The sequence below is a fragment of the Chiloscyllium punctatum genome, chromosome 25 (genome assembly GCF_047496795.1).
Source record: "Chiloscyllium punctatum isolate Juve2018m chromosome 25, sChiPun1.3, whole genome shotgun sequence".
Taxonomy (NCBI): domain Eukaryota; kingdom Metazoa; phylum Chordata; class Chondrichthyes; order Orectolobiformes; family Hemiscylliidae; genus Chiloscyllium; species Chiloscyllium punctatum.
In genome coordinates, this window is record NC_092763.1 from 38,074,269 (window position 1) to 38,093,254 (window position 18,986).

The 18,986-nt window shown below is 40.5% G+C and overlaps 1 protein-coding gene across 6 annotated transcripts in view; it reads right to left on the reverse strand.

Annotated features, from left to right (window-relative positions):
- LOC140495864 (BCL-6 corepressor-like protein 1) overlaps positions 1 to 18,986 on the reverse strand; it is a 262,058-nt gene that overhangs the window by 86,232 nt on the left and 156,840 nt on the right. For all 6 annotated transcript variants that reach the window (XM_072595068.1, XM_072595065.1, XM_072595063.1 and 3 more), the window contains 2 exons: positions 17,795 to 17,882; positions 2,053 to 4,713 (listed from right to left, as the gene is read on the reverse strand). In XM_072595068.1, the coding sequence (XP_072451169.1) occupies positions 2,053 to 4,713; positions 17,795 to 17,882 (2,749 nt within the window). The remainder of the gene's footprint in view (positions 1 to 2,052; positions 4,714 to 17,794; positions 17,883 to 18,986) is intronic.

Genomic DNA, 18,986 nt, shown 5'->3' on the forward strand with positions numbered 1-18,986 from the left:
GATTACTGATACAGCCTGTAGTTACTAAAAGATAATTTCATATTTGTAGAACATACTTTTCTTTTTACAAATACAATAATATTTATGCTTAAACTTTGAAGGAGATTAATGATATGTCAGCTTCAATATCAATCCCATATGTAGGTCGCAATCCTTTACACTGCACTCAGAAAATGTTTACTGCAAATTGATTAAGTCTTCTGAGTTTGCTACATCAGAATTGATAATTTTGATTGACTGCTTACCTTGCCTGCTAACATTGATATTCAGGGATGAGAGTGGCCAGAGACAAAAAGTTCTGAACAGATTTTATGACAAAGAACAAAACATACGTTATTATGGCAAAGCAGCATTTTAAAAGGGCTGGAAAAGTATTGCATTTTTATCATCTGTGGTGAAATGCCATGCTTCTCAGCCACTTCAAATAGATGGAATTGTAAAAGGACAGCAAGATAAATGAAATATAATAAAAGCAAAATATTCCAGATGCTAGAACACTGAAATAAGAAGAGTACTGAAAATACTGAGCAGGTCTGGCACCATTGTGGATTTATTATGGTTCATAGGGTAGTTATTTGTCGAGGTAAGGTACCTCCTATTGGTATGCTCCTGGGACACTTTTTGGGGTGGTCAGGCATTCCTAAGACTTATTAATAGTAAAAAGGTTTGTGCCTATCAAAGGTTTGTAAACTATCAAAGACATATCTATCAAACTTGTCAAGATCTCTCAGAAGGTGTTTTTATGAATAGTGTTTTTTCCTAATGGAATGTAGTTTGCAATATGGAACTTTATTTTTTTCTTCTGTCTGCATGGATACAAGTTGGGTTGACATGGTAGGGGGAAGAGTCTGGAATAATGGGTAGGCATAGGTTATATGAGGAGCCATGAATATGGGTAGAGGGGCATAAAGTGACATGGGAAAATGAAGTACAAAGGGGAATGGCAAGAGGGCATAGCTGGCAGGGGAATTTTGGTACATGAAGAGTAAGGGCTGGAGCAATGTTTCATAATCTATTGTAATTTTTTTAACATAGTACTGGAGCCTGAAAGCACATTTTCTGCCCAATCTGTCTCAACAACTGACAACCTCCTCAGTCTTTGAATCGCCTGGCCTAGTTCTGAATTCAGCTTACCCTCTCAGACCAGAAGTGGTGAGGGCATGCAGCCAATTTCAAAGGTCAGGGAGGTGAGGGCTGCAGAGCCAGTTACTCTGTATACCCAACCTGCGAATGCAATTCCAGGCTTCTTCCTCTTCACTAAGTTTTAATTCTTCAGTCTCTTCATGCTAATGTTCCAGCTCCTTCAATCAGAGATTTCCTTTCTTCTGCCCTAGCTGATCCTCCAATTGTGGGTTCTCTCCATAGAGGAGCAGCAAGAGCATGAAAGAAAGAAACTGATTCTCCATTCACAGTACTGCAGTCAGTTTCTGGTCTCATGACCAAAGAGCAGAATTGCAATCTTTTTCTTAAAATTCCCATAAATTGGATCATCCCCAAAAGGTTGGAATATCAATTTAAAATAACTGTTTTCTAAGAAGCCAATGTCATAAATCTGACAAATGGTGGTAATTTCTCATTCCCGCATTTTTGTGCTCAACACCTGATAATCCCCAAGCTGGCACAATATTCAAACTGCATTTGCAGAGAAAGTAATCCATGCCACAGAAATCACAGGATAGTCTTCAAAATCAGTGATGAGCACCACTGCTACACTGACTGTACAATCTAGCTCTTTAAATCGCAAGCTATTCTGTTCTATCAATTATATGTCCAGTATTACATAATTTCTTCCTTTAGGTAGTGCAAATTTATTGGAACCAAATACCAGAAAATACATTCCTAGGATCATTCATCAGACAAAAAAAATCTGGCTTATTATTAAAACCTGAAGCTAATACAAAAGTAAACAAAATGAAACTGCATCCTTATTATAAAATTATACAGAATTGCATCACATAGCTGTGTTTAACATTCTAAACACCATAATCTTCATTAAGCCATGAAACAAAAATTCTCTAACAAGGAAAAAAGCATGTTGAAAATTATAATTACCTGAATGGTCTGCTGTTCCCGATTTAATCTTTTGCAACTTACAATATCTTCCTTCTTAGTGCATTTCAACTTCTTTCCAATACAGCTAGATGGATTTGTACTGCATCTAACTGAATTAGGTCCTTTACATTTAGAAACTAGATTCTTCACTGAACCATCCTTCTTTTCTTTGGTAACAGCACATTTGACTGGTCCACAATGCTCTTTCTCATTACATATAGCTTTAGTCATGGATTGATCTGCATCTGTAGATAATTTGGAGGATGTTGTATTTCCACATGCCAACTCCTGTATGGTTGCTAGCTCTACTCTCTTGTCACTTTCTACAACAGGAAGATCTTTAATACTATGGCTATGATTAATTAAAGGCTGGTTGCTCAATAGCAAAGAAGTAATTATTCTTTGTCCTTTTTGCTCCTCATTTTGATTTTTTCCAACTTCATCCACATCACCCGTTGAATTATTAGAATTTTCACTTGTAATTCCATTATTGGTTTTACCCATTTTGTCCACTTTGATTGTAGAAATCATATTTTGTTGATCTTTCTGACCACTTTTGCTTTCAAAAGGTAAACGGCTCAAGTCAACTACATTTGTACTACTGGAGGCTGATTGGTTCAAATCTTTGGAAGGAGTACCTTCCTTACTTATTGCATTTGGAGTGAATGATTTCGGATTGTCCTTTTTACTTTCAATTGCAAATAATTCCAAAGCCCGGTTACGAACAATAGTCTCCAAGTTGGATAATGGCGAACCCATTATCTGTAGCTTGTCTTCTTTTGTTTTTTCTCCATAGTTCTGAGGAGTCCAAACAGCCCCCAGATGATGTGGGCTTTGAAATAAAGTATATTCACCTCTGGAAGATGTTAACCCACAAGGAATTCCTTGAGCTAGGGGTAGCTGTTGTGCTGAACAACTGCCATTAGTTAACAATGATGAATGATGAAATGGAGTTTTATCCTTTGCCAGATAAAGGTGGTTAATGACGAATGGGGGATATGTATTTGAATGAAATGATGCCACTTCATTGGGGTTGGATACAAAACAGCTATGCAATTGACTATTAGTTTTTTTTACACCTTGACCTCCACATGCATCCTTTTTGGCCTCCCCACTTTTGTCACCATTGGAAAGTGATAACTGGCAATCGCCTTGGTAAACAATTGAAATTGGTTCTTGCTTAGCAGCATTCTTAGAATCTTCATTACCAATCTGTAACATAGATGCAGGTATAGCATTGGCTACACCAACAAAAGTCCGTGGGTTATGGTTCACCAGTTTACTGGAACCTTTTACCCAGGACCAAGCTGGGTTCAATGGCTGCAAGGTTAAAGGATCAATTGAATTTTTTTGAAGTGTAGCGCCATTCCTTATAGTATCTGGAAAAACCACAACAGGTGATGTTAAACCAAAGTTTCCTTTAATACTGCTGGCACTATAGATACCTTGAGGAATTTGTGATGTGATAACATCATTTTTAGAGTGCAACAGGGAGAATGATCTATCTCCTTTAACAGGCGTCAATACTGGCATAGGTGGGGTTTTCCGCAGCTCAGGGAAAGAATTCTGTTTAACCCCTATACCATGACAGCTTGATTTTGCTGACAAATCTAGTGGCAAGTCATGGGATCCCTCTGGATATATCTGCTTCTCAAGTTGAGGTGGAGATCTAAATACTATGAATGGAGGATGTGAATTTTCTGAAGGCCCAACTGAACGCTGATGAGTAGAACTGCATTCAGGAAGTTTAGATAACTGGCTGTTTGGGATCTTTTGTCCCAAAGATAATTCACTGCCTGGGTTGAAATAAACGTGCGAAGTTGGTAGTGAAGCATGGGAGGTGGAAGCTAAAATCTGTTGTTGCTGAGAGGATTCTGATTCAGTTTTATTTTTTGCAAACAGGGACTGAGAGTAGTCAGCAGTATGTTTGATCTTGGATTCTGAAGTCAAAGGTCTGTTGAGCATCACTGGATGAGAATATGAATGTAGATCAGGTGTTACATTAGTGCTGCCTCCTTTACTTTGTAAAAATGGTGGTACTGTCTGCACTGTAACTCCTAAAGTTGTTGGAAGAGATGGTGCAACATGGGGATGGACCAAGTTTGGTGGTAAGTACATCAAATGTGGACCCTGGTTAAACATTGGTGAAAGAAATGGTCGAGTAACAGTGTGTAAATTCTGGGATGACGATAAACCAGGTTTGAACAAGTTTAATGAGTTTGGTGCATCAAAAGGGCGGCAATTCCCTGATTTAGCACTGTCTATTTGTGGATCATTCCAGGGGAGTCCTTGATACTTAGCTTCAGTCCCAGGAGTCACTTTTTGCTTTATAGTCTTTTCTGGTTCCCCAGTGTTTTCCTGAGTGCAAGTAGTTTTTGACAGAGTTTGTTGTGCTTTACGATGCATGCCCGTACTCTCCAAATTTTTCATTTTGTCATCTTCACTTTCTGGCATTTCCCCATGAAGCAATTTACTTTCCACATTTGTAACTTTTTCAGTCTTTAACTGTGTGTCCGAAGTGGTCATGAAGGTGACCTCCTCTTCTTTGCGAACAGATTTTTCAGGCTCATTATTCTTGCAATTCTGAAGTTCCTCCTGCAATAAGTTACTTTCATCCCACTCGACTTGATGGGCACCATTGCTCATTCGTTCAGTCGCCACCTAAAAAGATATGGCAATCAACAGAGATTTCAATAAGCCTAGGTTTCCTAAAAACTACTTTACATCACTACTAATAACTTTAAATTGATTCACAGCTAAAGTAAGGATTTTAAGAATATTCTTGAAGTGTCTGAGATACAACTGTGCTTCTGGGAATCTCTTGCAGGTATTTATATTCGGTACTTTTAAAAAGGACATCGTTCATTTTCATCTTGTTTTCCTGAAGCCCTGACACTTTTTGGAAATGTCAGAACTGCTCAAACCCAAATACCTATTTTTTAGGTTGGAAGTTTTTACAAGTTTGCTCTCAGGCTATGAGAGCACATTTATTTCAAGTCCACATTTATTTCCTTTCCTTAACTGCCTTCAGAAGGATCAGTATCAAAGTGACAATTATTTTAATAACTATAATATTTGCAGCTATTTCAGCAGGTGTTAAGGTTTAAATTGTAATTGCTTCTGGATCATCAGCCAATGGGGGCAGAGGCAAACGGAGAATTGTCCAGCTCGCTGCAGCTTGAAGCCCTGGAGTTTAACGCTGAAGCTTTATGCATAATAGCTTAGTCAGTTCCCTTGCGAACCAGGAGGAGCAGGAACAACAGCTGCAAAAATAGATTGATGCACACGTGTCACCATACACAGCATGACCCTGTCCAATGGCAACAACATTAATGAAGTGAGAGTCAGGGCCCCCTATCAATGTGCAAATCTGAGAGATGGCCGAGAAAGAAGTGCCATTAGCACTGTACAGTGCCAGACAGGGCCTCTCAACAGAGTGCAGACCTAAGTGGCAGCATTAGGAGGAGAAAAGGGATGGTGGTCAAGAATGGACCAGAAGAGTGCAGCAGGGTAATAGAACATAAGTCAAGGCATCCAAACAGAGTATGGACCTGAGCAGTAGCAGGAATAGTAGTGGTTACAGCAACACAGAGTAGGAGAGGGCCCCAGAAAAAAAGTGTGCAAGCCTGAATGGCAGCAATGGCAGCAAAGCTAGCAAAAATAAGAGAGGGGGATGCAAAGCCATTGAACAGAATGTTGGCAGAAAGTTATAACAAAAAGAAAACAAACATTAATTGTTCGCACAGGGTACAGATAGATAACTATTACAGTGTTTTTTTTTTAATTCCCCCAGAGCTGGAACAGTAGTTTAACTAATAACTGGGGTGATCCATTTATTACTTTATTAATTTAAAAGTTAACAATAAAAACTATAAAATAAAGTCCTTCAGGATACCAATAAACAAGCAAATTTAAAAAGAGATGGAAGGGCAGACTATTTGCATATACAGTAACAAATGTGAGTTTGTGGACAACAATATAGATTCAGATTTACAGACCTGCAGAAAATGTCCTTGCCTTTATGGTCACTCCAGCTCAGAATGAATGGCTGCAGTGGGAGTTGGAGACACTCAAACATGAGGGAGGGAGAGGAACTTCTGAGTACTTTTGTCTTGAATGCAAATACATCCCAGAGAAAAGCAGAAAATAAAAGATTTTTTCTGTTATAAAGCAGGGTGGCAGGTACTTAGGAAAGAGAAAATGAAGTTTTCAAGCATTGGTCCTATACTACACATGCAACATGCTGATTATCTGTGAAGAGAAGTAGAAAGCCTGGAGAGAGGGCAGCCACAATGCATATCAAGGCACCAAAGTTCAGATGACTGTCCAAAGAGGGAAGAAGCAAAATGGAAGTGTATAGTGATAGGGGACTCCATAAATCAGGACAAGAGGTAGCATCTTCTGCAGCCACAAACAAGCATCCTGAACATGTGTTGCCTACAAGTTGGCAAGGGATATTATATAAATGGCTGGAGAGGAATTTGCAAAAGGAAAGGGATAATCCCCAGTTGTTCCAATTCATATCAATAATTGGGAAAAGGGAGGAAATCCATTTGGGGGAAAATATCAAGTGTTAAGATTAAATTTAGGTTAGGATCGTTGTCATCTAGCAGTATTAAACTCTAGATTATTGTGTGAGCAACATGAAATTTCACTTAAAAACAAACAAAGTCAGATTAGGAACATTAACACATGGCTAAAGAACTAATGTAGAAAAAGAAATATTTATTTTAATGGAACATCTCAAAACGAAAATTATAATAAGATGTATTTTAAAAGGATTTGCCTTGCTTGATTAACAGTTACATTTTTGAACAGGACAGACAAGGGTCAAGCAATAAATTGCTAGGTCAAAATTTTGGAACAACCTCTCCAATAGCATTGTGAGAGGAGCTACACCAAATGGACAACAACATTTCAAGAAAGCAGCTCAATAGCACATTCTCAGGGGCAATAGGAGATAGGAAGTAAATGCTGGCCCAACCGGCGATGCCCACATTCAATGGAATAGAATGCTCGACATAAAAGCAGAGAGTAAGAGGAAGGCACTGTTATGGCAGTAGCAGAAAAGTGGTATTCCACAATGATTGCTGCTGAGACCATAGTGTCGGTGGCTTAACTTAATTTAGACTACTATATCAAACACAATCTCTGAATTTTCAGGTGATCCAAATTGATGGGCTGGTAACAGCCGAACGACAGAATGAGCCCTCGTGTGCAGTACAAGAGTACTGATAGTATCCCTACCTCCAAGATCAAAAGTTCCAGGATCATGTCTCACCTGCTCTACTTTGCAATAATTAACATTTCTGAATAAACTGATTAGAAATAACTGGCTGAGAGACAGAGGACTGCAACAAATTACAAGATATTAACAGAATGAACATATGATCGGCTAAGTAATTTCAACTAACCAGATATTAAATTTTACCAAAACAAATTAAAGAATGTATATATTGCTTAGAATTAAGAATCTAAATAGATTTTAGGTGTACAGAGATGACAGCAAATATACAAATCACCACAAGTAATGTCAGAGATTTTAAAAAAATTATATGAAGCACCTCTAAGCACAGAAACCATGGGGGGGTGGCGAGGGGAAGGGGGGTAGTGTGCGGAGGAAGACTTAGGGGCTGAATTACATAATTCAGTGTCTAGGCAATTAAAGGCACACAGTCACCAATAATCAGGCTGATAGAAAGCGGGAATGCACAAAGCATAGGAATTAGACAACCATGAGGCCTACTGAAGGCTACTGAAATGAGTTGGGGTAATCTCATGGAAGGATGAGAATTTGAAATGTAATAAATTGCTGGGATTGAGAGCCAATGTAAGTTAGTGAGCACAGGGATGGCGGTGAAATAAGATTTATTGTGCATTAGGATACAGGCAAATATTGGGGGAGTTGAAGTTTATAAGGTAGAAAAGGTGGACAGCCAATAGACCATTCTAATTTTTAAGACTTAATGTCAGGATTTTAAACACCTCGTTCAAAATCTCAAGGGCAATAATTGCACGTTCTTCAATCAGTATAAATGAAGCTCCCCATGCCTAAATCATTCTCATAAAATGTTTTCTACATCTCCTAAATCTTCACATCCTCTTAAAATAGAAGGTGGGCAAAATGGCTCGATTTTTCTGATGGCAAGATGGTTGTTTTTGTATAACGGGATCTGGTAGAATCCCCATCCCAGTAGACTTGGGAGGAATTGCCCAGGAAATGGAAGATTTCATTGGCAATTCCCCTGTAGCTGAAACTTTTTATTTAAAATCAAAGAATTGCAAAGGTCTGCTGCAGTTAAGTAAAAATTATTAAATACCTAATTTAACTCCGGAGTAACTATAAAACTGAATCCTACCAAGATACCACACAACTGCACCTCCGAGAGACCTCCAATATTGCCCCAGTCACTGATGAGACACTGACCCTTGTCTCTAAGGACAGATAACCCCCCCCCCCCCCCAGCTATTAGACCCACATCCCCACCCTGATGAACTCAACTCCCTTTTAACTACCACCAAATCTGACACCACTTCCTCAGCTTGTTGGACCCAGCTGCTTACTCCACCACCAGAACAATCCCCTTTCGTCACTGTAACTAACACATTCCCCTGCCTGGCATCCAACTCTTTGCAACCTACCCACTTGGTACTCTACCCTTCTGGCATCCTAACCTTACACTTACATTATGTACTTAGCATTTGACTGCAGCTGTCTGTGGTTGACCTTTAAATTTCAGAATACAGCAGCTGACTGCTGTGAAAACAACAGGCATGGTTTGCTTTGCCCTGACAGTTCTACACTACAATGGATCAGTTAAAATGAAAATACACTCCATGTTTCTGAAGAAGCCCTGATCAGAATCTGCTGTCAGAAATAAAGAGCTCTTCCATTGTGTATTAAAAAGGTGCAGAATGCCACTTTTGCTCAAGACTGCCACTCCTTGAAAAGTCCAGTCAACTATTCCAATTGAGATGAAACCAGTTTCCTCATAAAAGATTTACCATAACTTTCTGCTTTTGCACCTTTATAAAGCTAAGGATGCTATGAGGAGAAAGTGAGGACTGCAGATGCTGGAGATCAGAGCTGAAAAATGTGTTGCTGGAAAAGCGCAGCAGGTCAGGCAGCATCCAAGGAGCAGGTGAATCGATGTTTTAGGCATAAACCCTGATTCTCCTGCTCCTTGGATGCTGCCTGACCTGCTGCGCTTTTCCAGCAACACATTTTTCAGCTAAGGATGCTATGAGTCATTTTAATCACTCCTCAATCAGCAAAGCACCTTCAATGATTGTAGGCATATAATCAAAGGTCTCTCTGTTCCTGCATCACCTTTAAAAAATTGCACCATTTATATTGTCAGTTTTCCAAGATGTATCATTACACACTTATCTGCATTACATTTCATCTGTCATGTGTCCACTCATTCCACCAACCTGACTATATCCACTTGAAATGTATCACTATGCTCCACACAATACTTCATGTTTTGCATCACATGAAAATTTTGAAGTTGTAATCGATCCATTCAAGTCTAGATTATTAATATTTAACAAGAAAAGCAGTGATCCTAACATCAAGCCTACTGTACACTCTCCTTCAACCAGAAAAGCAGCCACTCACCACTCAGCAAACCTATGCTACCACTATCCCTTTCATTCTAAGGGCTTCAACTCTGCCAACAACTGTACCTCCACAACACAACAATTCCCCCTAACCTACTACCTAAATCACCCATACACTCGTTCCACTATCATCAAAGGCTGGACCTTCAAACTCAGCATATAGCTGCTACTACCATGAAAATTGGACGTGACGGAACCACCCCCAACTCTAGTCTGTCAAGATTTCCCAGAAGGATGTTGCGCTACACATTAGAAATGTACAGCAGTGTTGGGTCATAAGAAACTTCACACACTGCAGCAATACACTTATCATTCCCAATGCTCACAAGATTTAGCTCAATGAAGTTTTCAATTCTCTAGTGCTGTGGCACTACCAATATATATAAAAGGAAAAAGGAAAATTTATGGTCAATGTTGCAACATTATTTTGAGGACTTACTTATTCATAAAAACACAAACTTTCTAGGCTCAATTATTACATCTCACATTACCCCTTCTCCAATTTCCACACTGTAAGTAATCCAATCTAAACTAAATTATTCGATAGTATTGAGGGCTAGGGGATAGATGGCTCACTAGATGGCAAACATGTAGTTCAGAACAATGCCAACACAGGTTTAATTTCTGTTCCAGCTAAATTAGCCTTGGGGCCTGCATCCTTACCCTGCCCCTGAGAATGGAAAGCAGGATGAAGCTTCAGCAGACATTGAGCCAGGTGCCTGCTTTTGGGCGAAGTACACATTTCATGATGATTTCCCAAGGGGTCAAGTTGTCTTAGATTAGATTACTTACAGTGTGGAAACAGGCCCTCCGGCCCAACAAGTCCATACCGCCCCGCCGAAGCGTAACCCACCCATACCCCTACATCTACATCTACCCCTTACCTAACACTACGGGCAATTTAGCATGGCCAATTCATCTGACCTGCACATCTTTGGACTGTGGGAGGAAACCGGAGCACCCGGAGGAAACCCACGCAGACACGGGGAGAACATGCGAACTCCACACAGTCAGTCGCCTGAGGCGGGAATTGAACCCGGGTCTCCGGCGCTGCGAGGCAGCAGTGCTAACCACGTCTTACTTGGTCACACAAAATTAGGACCAAGGCAGATTTAGGCAGTTTATGAAGGCAAGATGATAAATGAAGCAAGCCAGGAAAGGTAAAATAAGGCAAAAGCCAAGTGTGAAGAAAAGAATGGAAGAAGAAGATGGAAAGGGCTGAGTAGGTTGAAAAGGCAAGGAATAGAGTGAAGCAGCGAAGAAGAAATGGAGAAGATTGAATGGTCATGGAATAAAGCATGTGGAGGACAGGTAAATAAATTTGAGGAGGGGAAGAGATGAAATCAGGAAAAGGGTTGGGTGTGGGAAGAGAAAAAGCAACCGATGGGGTCCAGAAAAAAGGACAAGATCAGAAGAATGTAAGAACTTACTGGAGGACAGGAGGTTTTTTTCTTCTGTTCTGAAGAAATCATATCAGAATCCACAGAGCTGCCAAACTTGCTGAGTTTCTCCAGCATTTTAGAACATCGAACACAGAAAAGTATAGCACAGAACTGGCCCTTTGGCCCATGAAGTAGTAACGTAAAATATAATAAAACTTAACCTATACATCCCTCAACTCACTGCTATCCATGTGTATGTCCAGCAGTCACTTAAATGTCCCTAATGACTCTGCTTCCACCACCACCGCTGACAACGCATTCCATGCATTCACAACTCTCTGCATAAAGAACCTACCTCTGACGTCCTCTCTATACCTTTCTCCTAATATCTTAAAACTATGATTCCTCATACCAGTCAATCCTGCTCTGGGGAAAAGTCTCTGGCTATTGACTCTACTTATTCCTCTCATTATTTTGTATACCTCGATCAGGTCTCCTCTCTTCCTCCTTCTCTCCAAAGAGAAAAGTCCAAGCTTATTCAACCTTTCTTCATAAGGCAAGCCTCCAGTCCAGGCAGCATCCTGGTAAACCTTCTTTGCACCCTCTCCAAAGCCTCTGTATCTTTCCTATAGTAAGGCAACCAGAACTGACACAATATTCCAAGTGTGGTCTCACCAGGGACTTGTAGAGCTGTAGCAAAACCTTGCAGCTCTTAAACTCAAACCCCCTGTTAATGAAAGCCAAAACACCATAGGCTTTCTTAACAACCCTATCCACTTGGCTGGCAACTTTGAGGGATCTATGTACTTGCACACCCAGATTCCTCTGTTCCTCCACACTGCTAAGAATCCTGTCTTTAATCCTATACTCAGCACGTGAGTTCAACCTTCCGAAATGCATCACTTCGCATTTATCCAGGTTGAACTTCATCTGCCATTTCTCAGCCCAGCTCTGCATCTTGTCTATGTCGCGCTGCAGCCTGCAATAGCCCTCTATACTATCAACGGCACCTTCAACCTTTGTGTCATCTGCAAATTTACTAATCCACCCCTCAACCTCTTCATCCAAGTCATTTATAAAAACTACAAAGAGCAGAGGCCCAAGAACAGAGCCCTGCAGGACCCCAATCAACACCGAACTCCAAGCAGAATATTTTCCATCTACAACCACTCTCTGCCTTCTGTCAGCCAACCAATTCTGAATCCAGATAGCCAAATTTCCCTGTATCCCATACTTCCTGACCTTATGAATGACCCTACCATGGGGAACCTTATCAAATGCCTTGCTTAAGTCATATACACCACATCCACTGCTCAGCCTTCATCAACCTGTCTTGTTACTTCCTCAAATAACTCAATAAGATTTGTGAGGCATGACCTGCCCCTCACAAAGCCATGCTGACTGCCTTTAATCAGGCTATGCTTTGCCAAATAGTCATAAATCCTATCCCTCAGAATTATTTCCAAAACTTTGCTGACCACATACATAAAACTGGCTGGACTGTAATCGCCAGGGATTTCCCTATTCCCCTTGTTGAAAAGGGGAACAACATTCGCCTCCTTCCAATCCTCGGGTCTGACTCCCGTGGAGAGTGAGGAAACAAAGATCTTCGCCAGTGGCATAGCAACCTTTCGCGCTTCCCTGAGCAGCCTAGGATAAATCTGGTCTGGCTCTGGGGACTTATCAACCTTAATGTTTTCCAAGATTTCCAGCCCATCAACTTCATCAATCTTGATCTGGTCAAGTCTGTATCCCAGCTCCTCAAAGTTCTCATTCACAACAAGGTTCCTTTCCTTAGTGAAAACCAAGGCAAAAAACTCATTTACGGCTTCTCCTATTTGCTCAGACTCCACGCATAATTTCCCTACGCTATCCCTGATCGGCCCTACCTTCTCCCTGATCATTCTCTTATTCCTCATGGATGAGTAAAATGCCTTTGGGTTCTCCCTAATCCTTCTTGCTAAGCCTTTTTCATGCCCCCTCCTGGCTCTCCTCAGTCCATTTCTGAGCTGCTTTCTAGCAAGCCTGTAATCCTCTAAAGCTGTGCTGGAAACTTGCTTCCTCACCTTATGTGAGCTGCCTTCTTCCTTTTGACGAGAAGCTCCTCTTTTCTAGTCATCCAAGGTTCCTTAATCTTACCCCTTCTTACCTGGCCCAGAGGAACAAATTCATACATCATTTGCAACAAGTGATCCTTAAATAGTCTCCACATGTCTGCTGTGCCCCTTTCTGTGGAACAATTGCTCCCAGTCTGTACTTCCCAACTCCTGTCTGATAGTGTCATAATTCCTTTTTCCCCAATTAAATATCTTCCCTTGGTAACTGCTGCTTTCCCTCTCCAAGGCTATGGTAAATGTGAGGCAGTTGTGATCACTGTCACCAAAGTGTTCTCCCACCGCGAGATCTGACACCTGTCCTGGCTCATTGCCGAGCACCAAATCCAAAATGGTCTCTCCCCTCGTCGGTCTGTCTACATACTGAGTAAGGAAACCCTTCCGAACACACCTGACAAAAACAGCTCCATCCAAACCATCTGCACTTAGGAGATTCCAGTCGATATTGGGAAAGTTGAAATCACCCATAACAACAACCCTTCTACATTTTGACCGCCTATGAGTTCTTCAATCTCTCTACTGCTATTAGGTGGTCTGTAGAAAACCCCCAATGAGGTGACTGTTCCCTTGCTGTTCCTAACTTCCACCCATACTGACTCAGTAGACAAACCTCCCTCAACAATCTTCATTTCTGTAGCTGTGATGCACTCTCTGATTAGCAATGCTACAGCCCCTCCTCTTTTTCCATCCTCCCTGTTCTTTTTAAACGTTCTAAACCCTGGAACATCAAGCAACCATTCCTGCCCCTGTGAAAACCACGTCTCCGTTATGGCCACAACATCGTAGACCTTTTTATTTCAGATTTCCAATATTCACAATATTTTGCTCTTATTTAAGAAAGTAAGTTCCTTTTGTGAAAGGTAGCAGATGATGAAACCTCCAGACAAGGATGTTTTGCAAAAGACTGAGGATGTCTAAACCGCAGTTGTGTAATGATTCAAGTAAGAAGGATTTCCCAGCTCGCAGGTTTGGAACGGAGCAGAGGCAATTAAGTCAAATTAAAATGTGACAGGGAAGCAATTTCTCTGGACTTCTGGGTAACTGGAAAGGTTCTGTGTTGGAGTGCAAATGAAGTTTTGCTTTGCCATGTGTTTTGAAACTTCTCAAACTGTGTTTATATTTAGATAACTTGGTTTGTTTTATTTTAGTTTTCTTTCTTTTGTATAACAAACTTCTGTCCAATGCGCAAACCAAACTGCAGCCTTGTGTGCTTATGTTTCAGTGAAAGGCTATCATGTTAAAGAAAATCTATGAAGCCAGGCTTCATTCTGGGTACTGATTTGTCCAGTTGTAACATAAGTTAGAAATGACAATTAGATAAAACACAATTGATTTTATCCCTATTTTTCCTGGATATCATAAAGTCTACAAGAGATAGGAGCAGAAATTAGGCTAATCAGTCCATTGAATCTGCCCCGCCATTCAATTATGGCTGATACGTTTTTTGACTCCATTCTCCAGCTTTCTCTCTGTAACTCTTGATACTCAAGAACCTATCTATCTCAATGACTTGGCCTCCACGGTTTTCTGTGCAGCAATGAATTCCATAGATTCACCACTCTGGCTGAAGAGGCATCTCCTTGCCTTCATTCTAAAAGGTCTTCCCTTTACTCTATGGCAATGCCCTCACGTCCTAGTCTCTCCTACCAATAGAAACATCTTCCCAGCATCTACTCTATCCGGGCCATTCAGTATTCTGTAGGTTTTAACTAGATCACCCCTCATCCTTCTAAACTCCATAGACGCAGAGTCCTCAAACGTTCCTCTCACATTAAACTTTTCTTCCTGTGACCATTCTTGTGAATCTCCTCTAAACACACTCCAGGGCCAGTTCATCCTTCCTGGGGCCCAAAACTGCACACAATATGCCAAATGTGTCTGACCAAAGCCTTATACAGCCTCAGAAGTACATCCCTGCCTTTATCCATACACTTGCAAGTATTCAGAAATCTCATCCTTCACAATGGATTCTAGGATCTTACCCACGACTGAGGTTGGTGAATCGGTCTGTAATTTCATTGCTAATGCTCAATTACTCTCGCTAATTTCTCAATTTCTGCTCCACCTGGTATACTTTTACTCAAGTTGCTGCATCCACTCTTAAGCCTTGACAGATCTTTTACTGCTTTTGAATTTACATTTTTCAAAATCCTACCAGCCTCCCACGATTTTCATCAACTTACAGTCCTACCAAAGAGCTAAATTAGCTTTGGAAAGAAGAAACAGTCACTTAAAGTTATAATTGCATATGGTTTTCAAATTTATCATGTGATGTTACATTTACACTGTTTCGTGCTAGCACAGTATCTTTGAATGTTGATATCAATCAATGATTTAATACATAATTTAAAAAACTATATGATCTATTTGGTTAACAAGTGTAATAGGATCAACAAATATTGTGCTTGAGAATTTGGAAGCACACTCAAGAGAGAAATCAGGAGGGCTAAAATGGACGTGAGATAGCTTTGCAAATAGAGTTAAGGAGCATTTCAAGATTCTATAAGTTCATTAAGGGCAAAAGAGTAACCAAGAAAAGAACTGGGCTGTAAAAAAGATCAACAAGGCCACCCATGTGTGGAACTGCAGGAGATGAGTGATCTGATCAGGTGTATCCCAGAATTTTGCAGGAAGTCAGGGAAGTGATTGCAGGTCCCCTTGCTGAGATAGCCAGAGGTGAGGTGCCAGAAGCTTGGAGGGTGGCTAATGCCGTGACATTATTTTAAAACGGTGGTACGAAAAAGACAGGAAACTATAGGCATGAGCCTGATGTCAGTGGTGGTTAAACTGTTGGAAAGAATTTTGAGGGCCAGGATTTACATGCATTTGGAAAGATAAAGGACTGATCAGGGATAGTCAGCATGGTTACGTGCATGGGAACTTGTGTCTCACTAATTTGATTGAGTTTCTTGAAGAAGTGACAAAGAGAATTGATGAAGGCAGAACATTGGACATTGTCTATGTGGACTTCAGAAAGGCGTTTGACAAGGTTCCGCTTGGTAGACTGATTAGTGAGGTTAGATCACATGGAATCCAGGGAGAGCTAGCCATGTGGATTCAAAATTGGCTTGAAGGTAGGAGATAGTGGGTAATGGTGCAGGGTTACTTTTCAGACTATAGACCTGTGCCACAAGGATCGATGCTGGGTTGACTGCTTTTTGTCATATATATAAATGATCTGGATGTGAATATAGGAGTACGTTTGCAAAATCGGCGGTGTAACGGACAGTGAAGGTGGTTATCTCAGAGTACAACAGGACCATGATCAGATGGGCTGAGGAGTGGCAGATGGAGTTTAATTTTGATAAATGTGAGGTGTAGCATTTTGTTAAGAAAATCAGGGCAGGACTTAAACACTTAATGGTGGATTTTGTTTGGGAAGTATTGCTGAACAAAGATATCTTGGAGTGCAGGTTCTTGGCTCCTTGAAGGTAGAGTCGCAGGTATATAGAATAGTGAAGGCAGCATTTGGTACGCTTTTATTTATTGATCAGTACATAGAGTATAGGAGTTAGGATGTCATGCTGCGGCTGTACAGGATATTGATTAGACCACTATTGGAATACTACATTCAATACAGGTCTCCATGCTATAGAAAATATACTGTTAAACTTGAAAGGGTGCAGAAAAGATTTACAAGAACGTTGCCAGGGTTGGAGGGTTTGAGCTATCAGGAGAGGCTGAATTGACTGGGGCAATTTTCCCGAGAGCATCAGAGGCTGAGGGGTGACACTATAGAGGTTTATAAAATCATGAGGGACATGGATAGGGTGAATAGCCAAGTTCTTTTCCCCAAGGTAGGGGAGCCCAAAAATAGAGGGCTCAGTTTAAGGTGAGAGGGGAAAGATTTAAAAGGGACCTGAGGTACAACTTTTTCATGCAGAGGATGGTACATGAATGGAATGTACTGCCAGAGGAGTTGGTGGAGACGGATACAATTGCAACATTGAAAACATCAGCATCTTGATGGGTACACGAATAGAAAAGGGTTTAAGAGGGATATCGGTCAAATACTGGCAAATAGGACTAGATTAATTTAGGGTATATCGTCAGCATGGCTGAGCTAGACCAAAGGGTCTGTTTCGGTGCTATACAACTTTATGACTCTCATAGTTACTTCATTTATTTGAAAATATCATATCATACTTCGGAGGAAGGCTAGTTGCTGAATTGGCGTAAAGTCATAATCACATAGGTGGGCCTAATGTTATGTTAATTCTTCACCTAGCATTACTGCAGCAATCAGAGACCATAATGCTGAAAAGCTGGGAAAACCTGAAAACTGATGAGGTTAAACAAAATGTAAATCTTTTAATTTTCTTGCGCTTTCCAAGCCTTGTTCGAAAGTACCGGGCTGATACTAAGATTTGCCAAAAATAAAAGCAAGCCAAGAGGACAGTCTTGAACATAAAAGTTTAGAATGTTTTTATAGATTAATTATATATAGAATCAAACTGAAAAACAAAAAAAGTTAGTAGTATCAGGTCCAGATTAAAACAAAGGCAGAGTTCCAAGATGCAATTCTGCTGAACAATCCTCCATCTTTCAAATTTGTAATCTACGCCAATCATAAAGAATACAAGATTTTCGCTATGTTTGGATGAGCTGATCAATCTTGCTTACTTCAGTGTGGTTGCTAATACAAGTATCTTCCGTCCCTACTGGCTGTGGAACACTTTTCCTGGATTCTGCATCTGTGAGTGAAGATCTCCTATTAAAGAAAATGATTAACCATTACTAGTAGATCTCCTGTGACATTGTCATGGGTAGTCCAAGGTCAGGACCACAGTTCCTGAAGCCTATTATATTTCCACATGAGGTCTCTAAAGACTCAAACTGTTTCTTCTGTTAATATGCTGCATGCAAATTACATCTACATTATTCATTCTTAAGTCAGCACCATTGTGCCTCCAAGCTCAATGTCATTTTCCAGAGGGAAAGAAATGGCACATGTTTCACTGACAACAGTGGTGCAAGTATACACATTCATAGATAACGGAGATAAGTCACAAATGAATTATTTCCACAAGTATCATTCACTCTCCCTCATTCTTTTAAAGATTGATGTGTTTTATCAGTTCCCATAAATCTTATTCTCAAACATTCAACAGAGGTCTTGCCCTCCAAATCCAAATTATGCCTGGCCCACTGTACTAAAAACAGTCCAATGCATTATCAGTTATCATTGGTCAATGAGTTTGCTAACAAGCACTCGGACAAAAGAAACACCATTAATAAAGAGGATTGCTAGAAATCGCTCGATTGTTTGTAGAGAAATTTTTCATTACTCTTAGTGGTAATCTAAAAAGAATAATTATTGTCATAACCAAAGGGAACAGTATTTACCTATTTAAGAGTCAAAGAACTTACAGAATTTTAAAAACCGCTCTTCAAATCTCATTTTAGCATCACTGCTTCAGTGGAATGTTTAAATTAGAATCCCGACAGTGTGGAAACAGGCCCTGCAGTTCAACAAGTCCACACCAACCTTCTGAAGAGAAATCCACCCTGACCCATTCTCCTACCCTATATTTATTCCTGACTAATGCACATAGCCTACACTTCCTGAACATTGTGAGCAATTTAGCATGGTCAATTCACCTAAGCTATGCATCTTTGGATTATGGGAGGAAACCAGAGGAAACCTACACAAACACAGGGAGAATGTGCAAACTCCACACAAACAGTCACCTGAGGCTGGAATTGAACCGGAGTCCCTGGTGCTGTGAGGCAGCAGTGCTAACCACTGAGCCACCGTGCCACTGTTTAATATTATACTCAAAAACATAGTTTTCTATTCGTATCATCCTGAAAG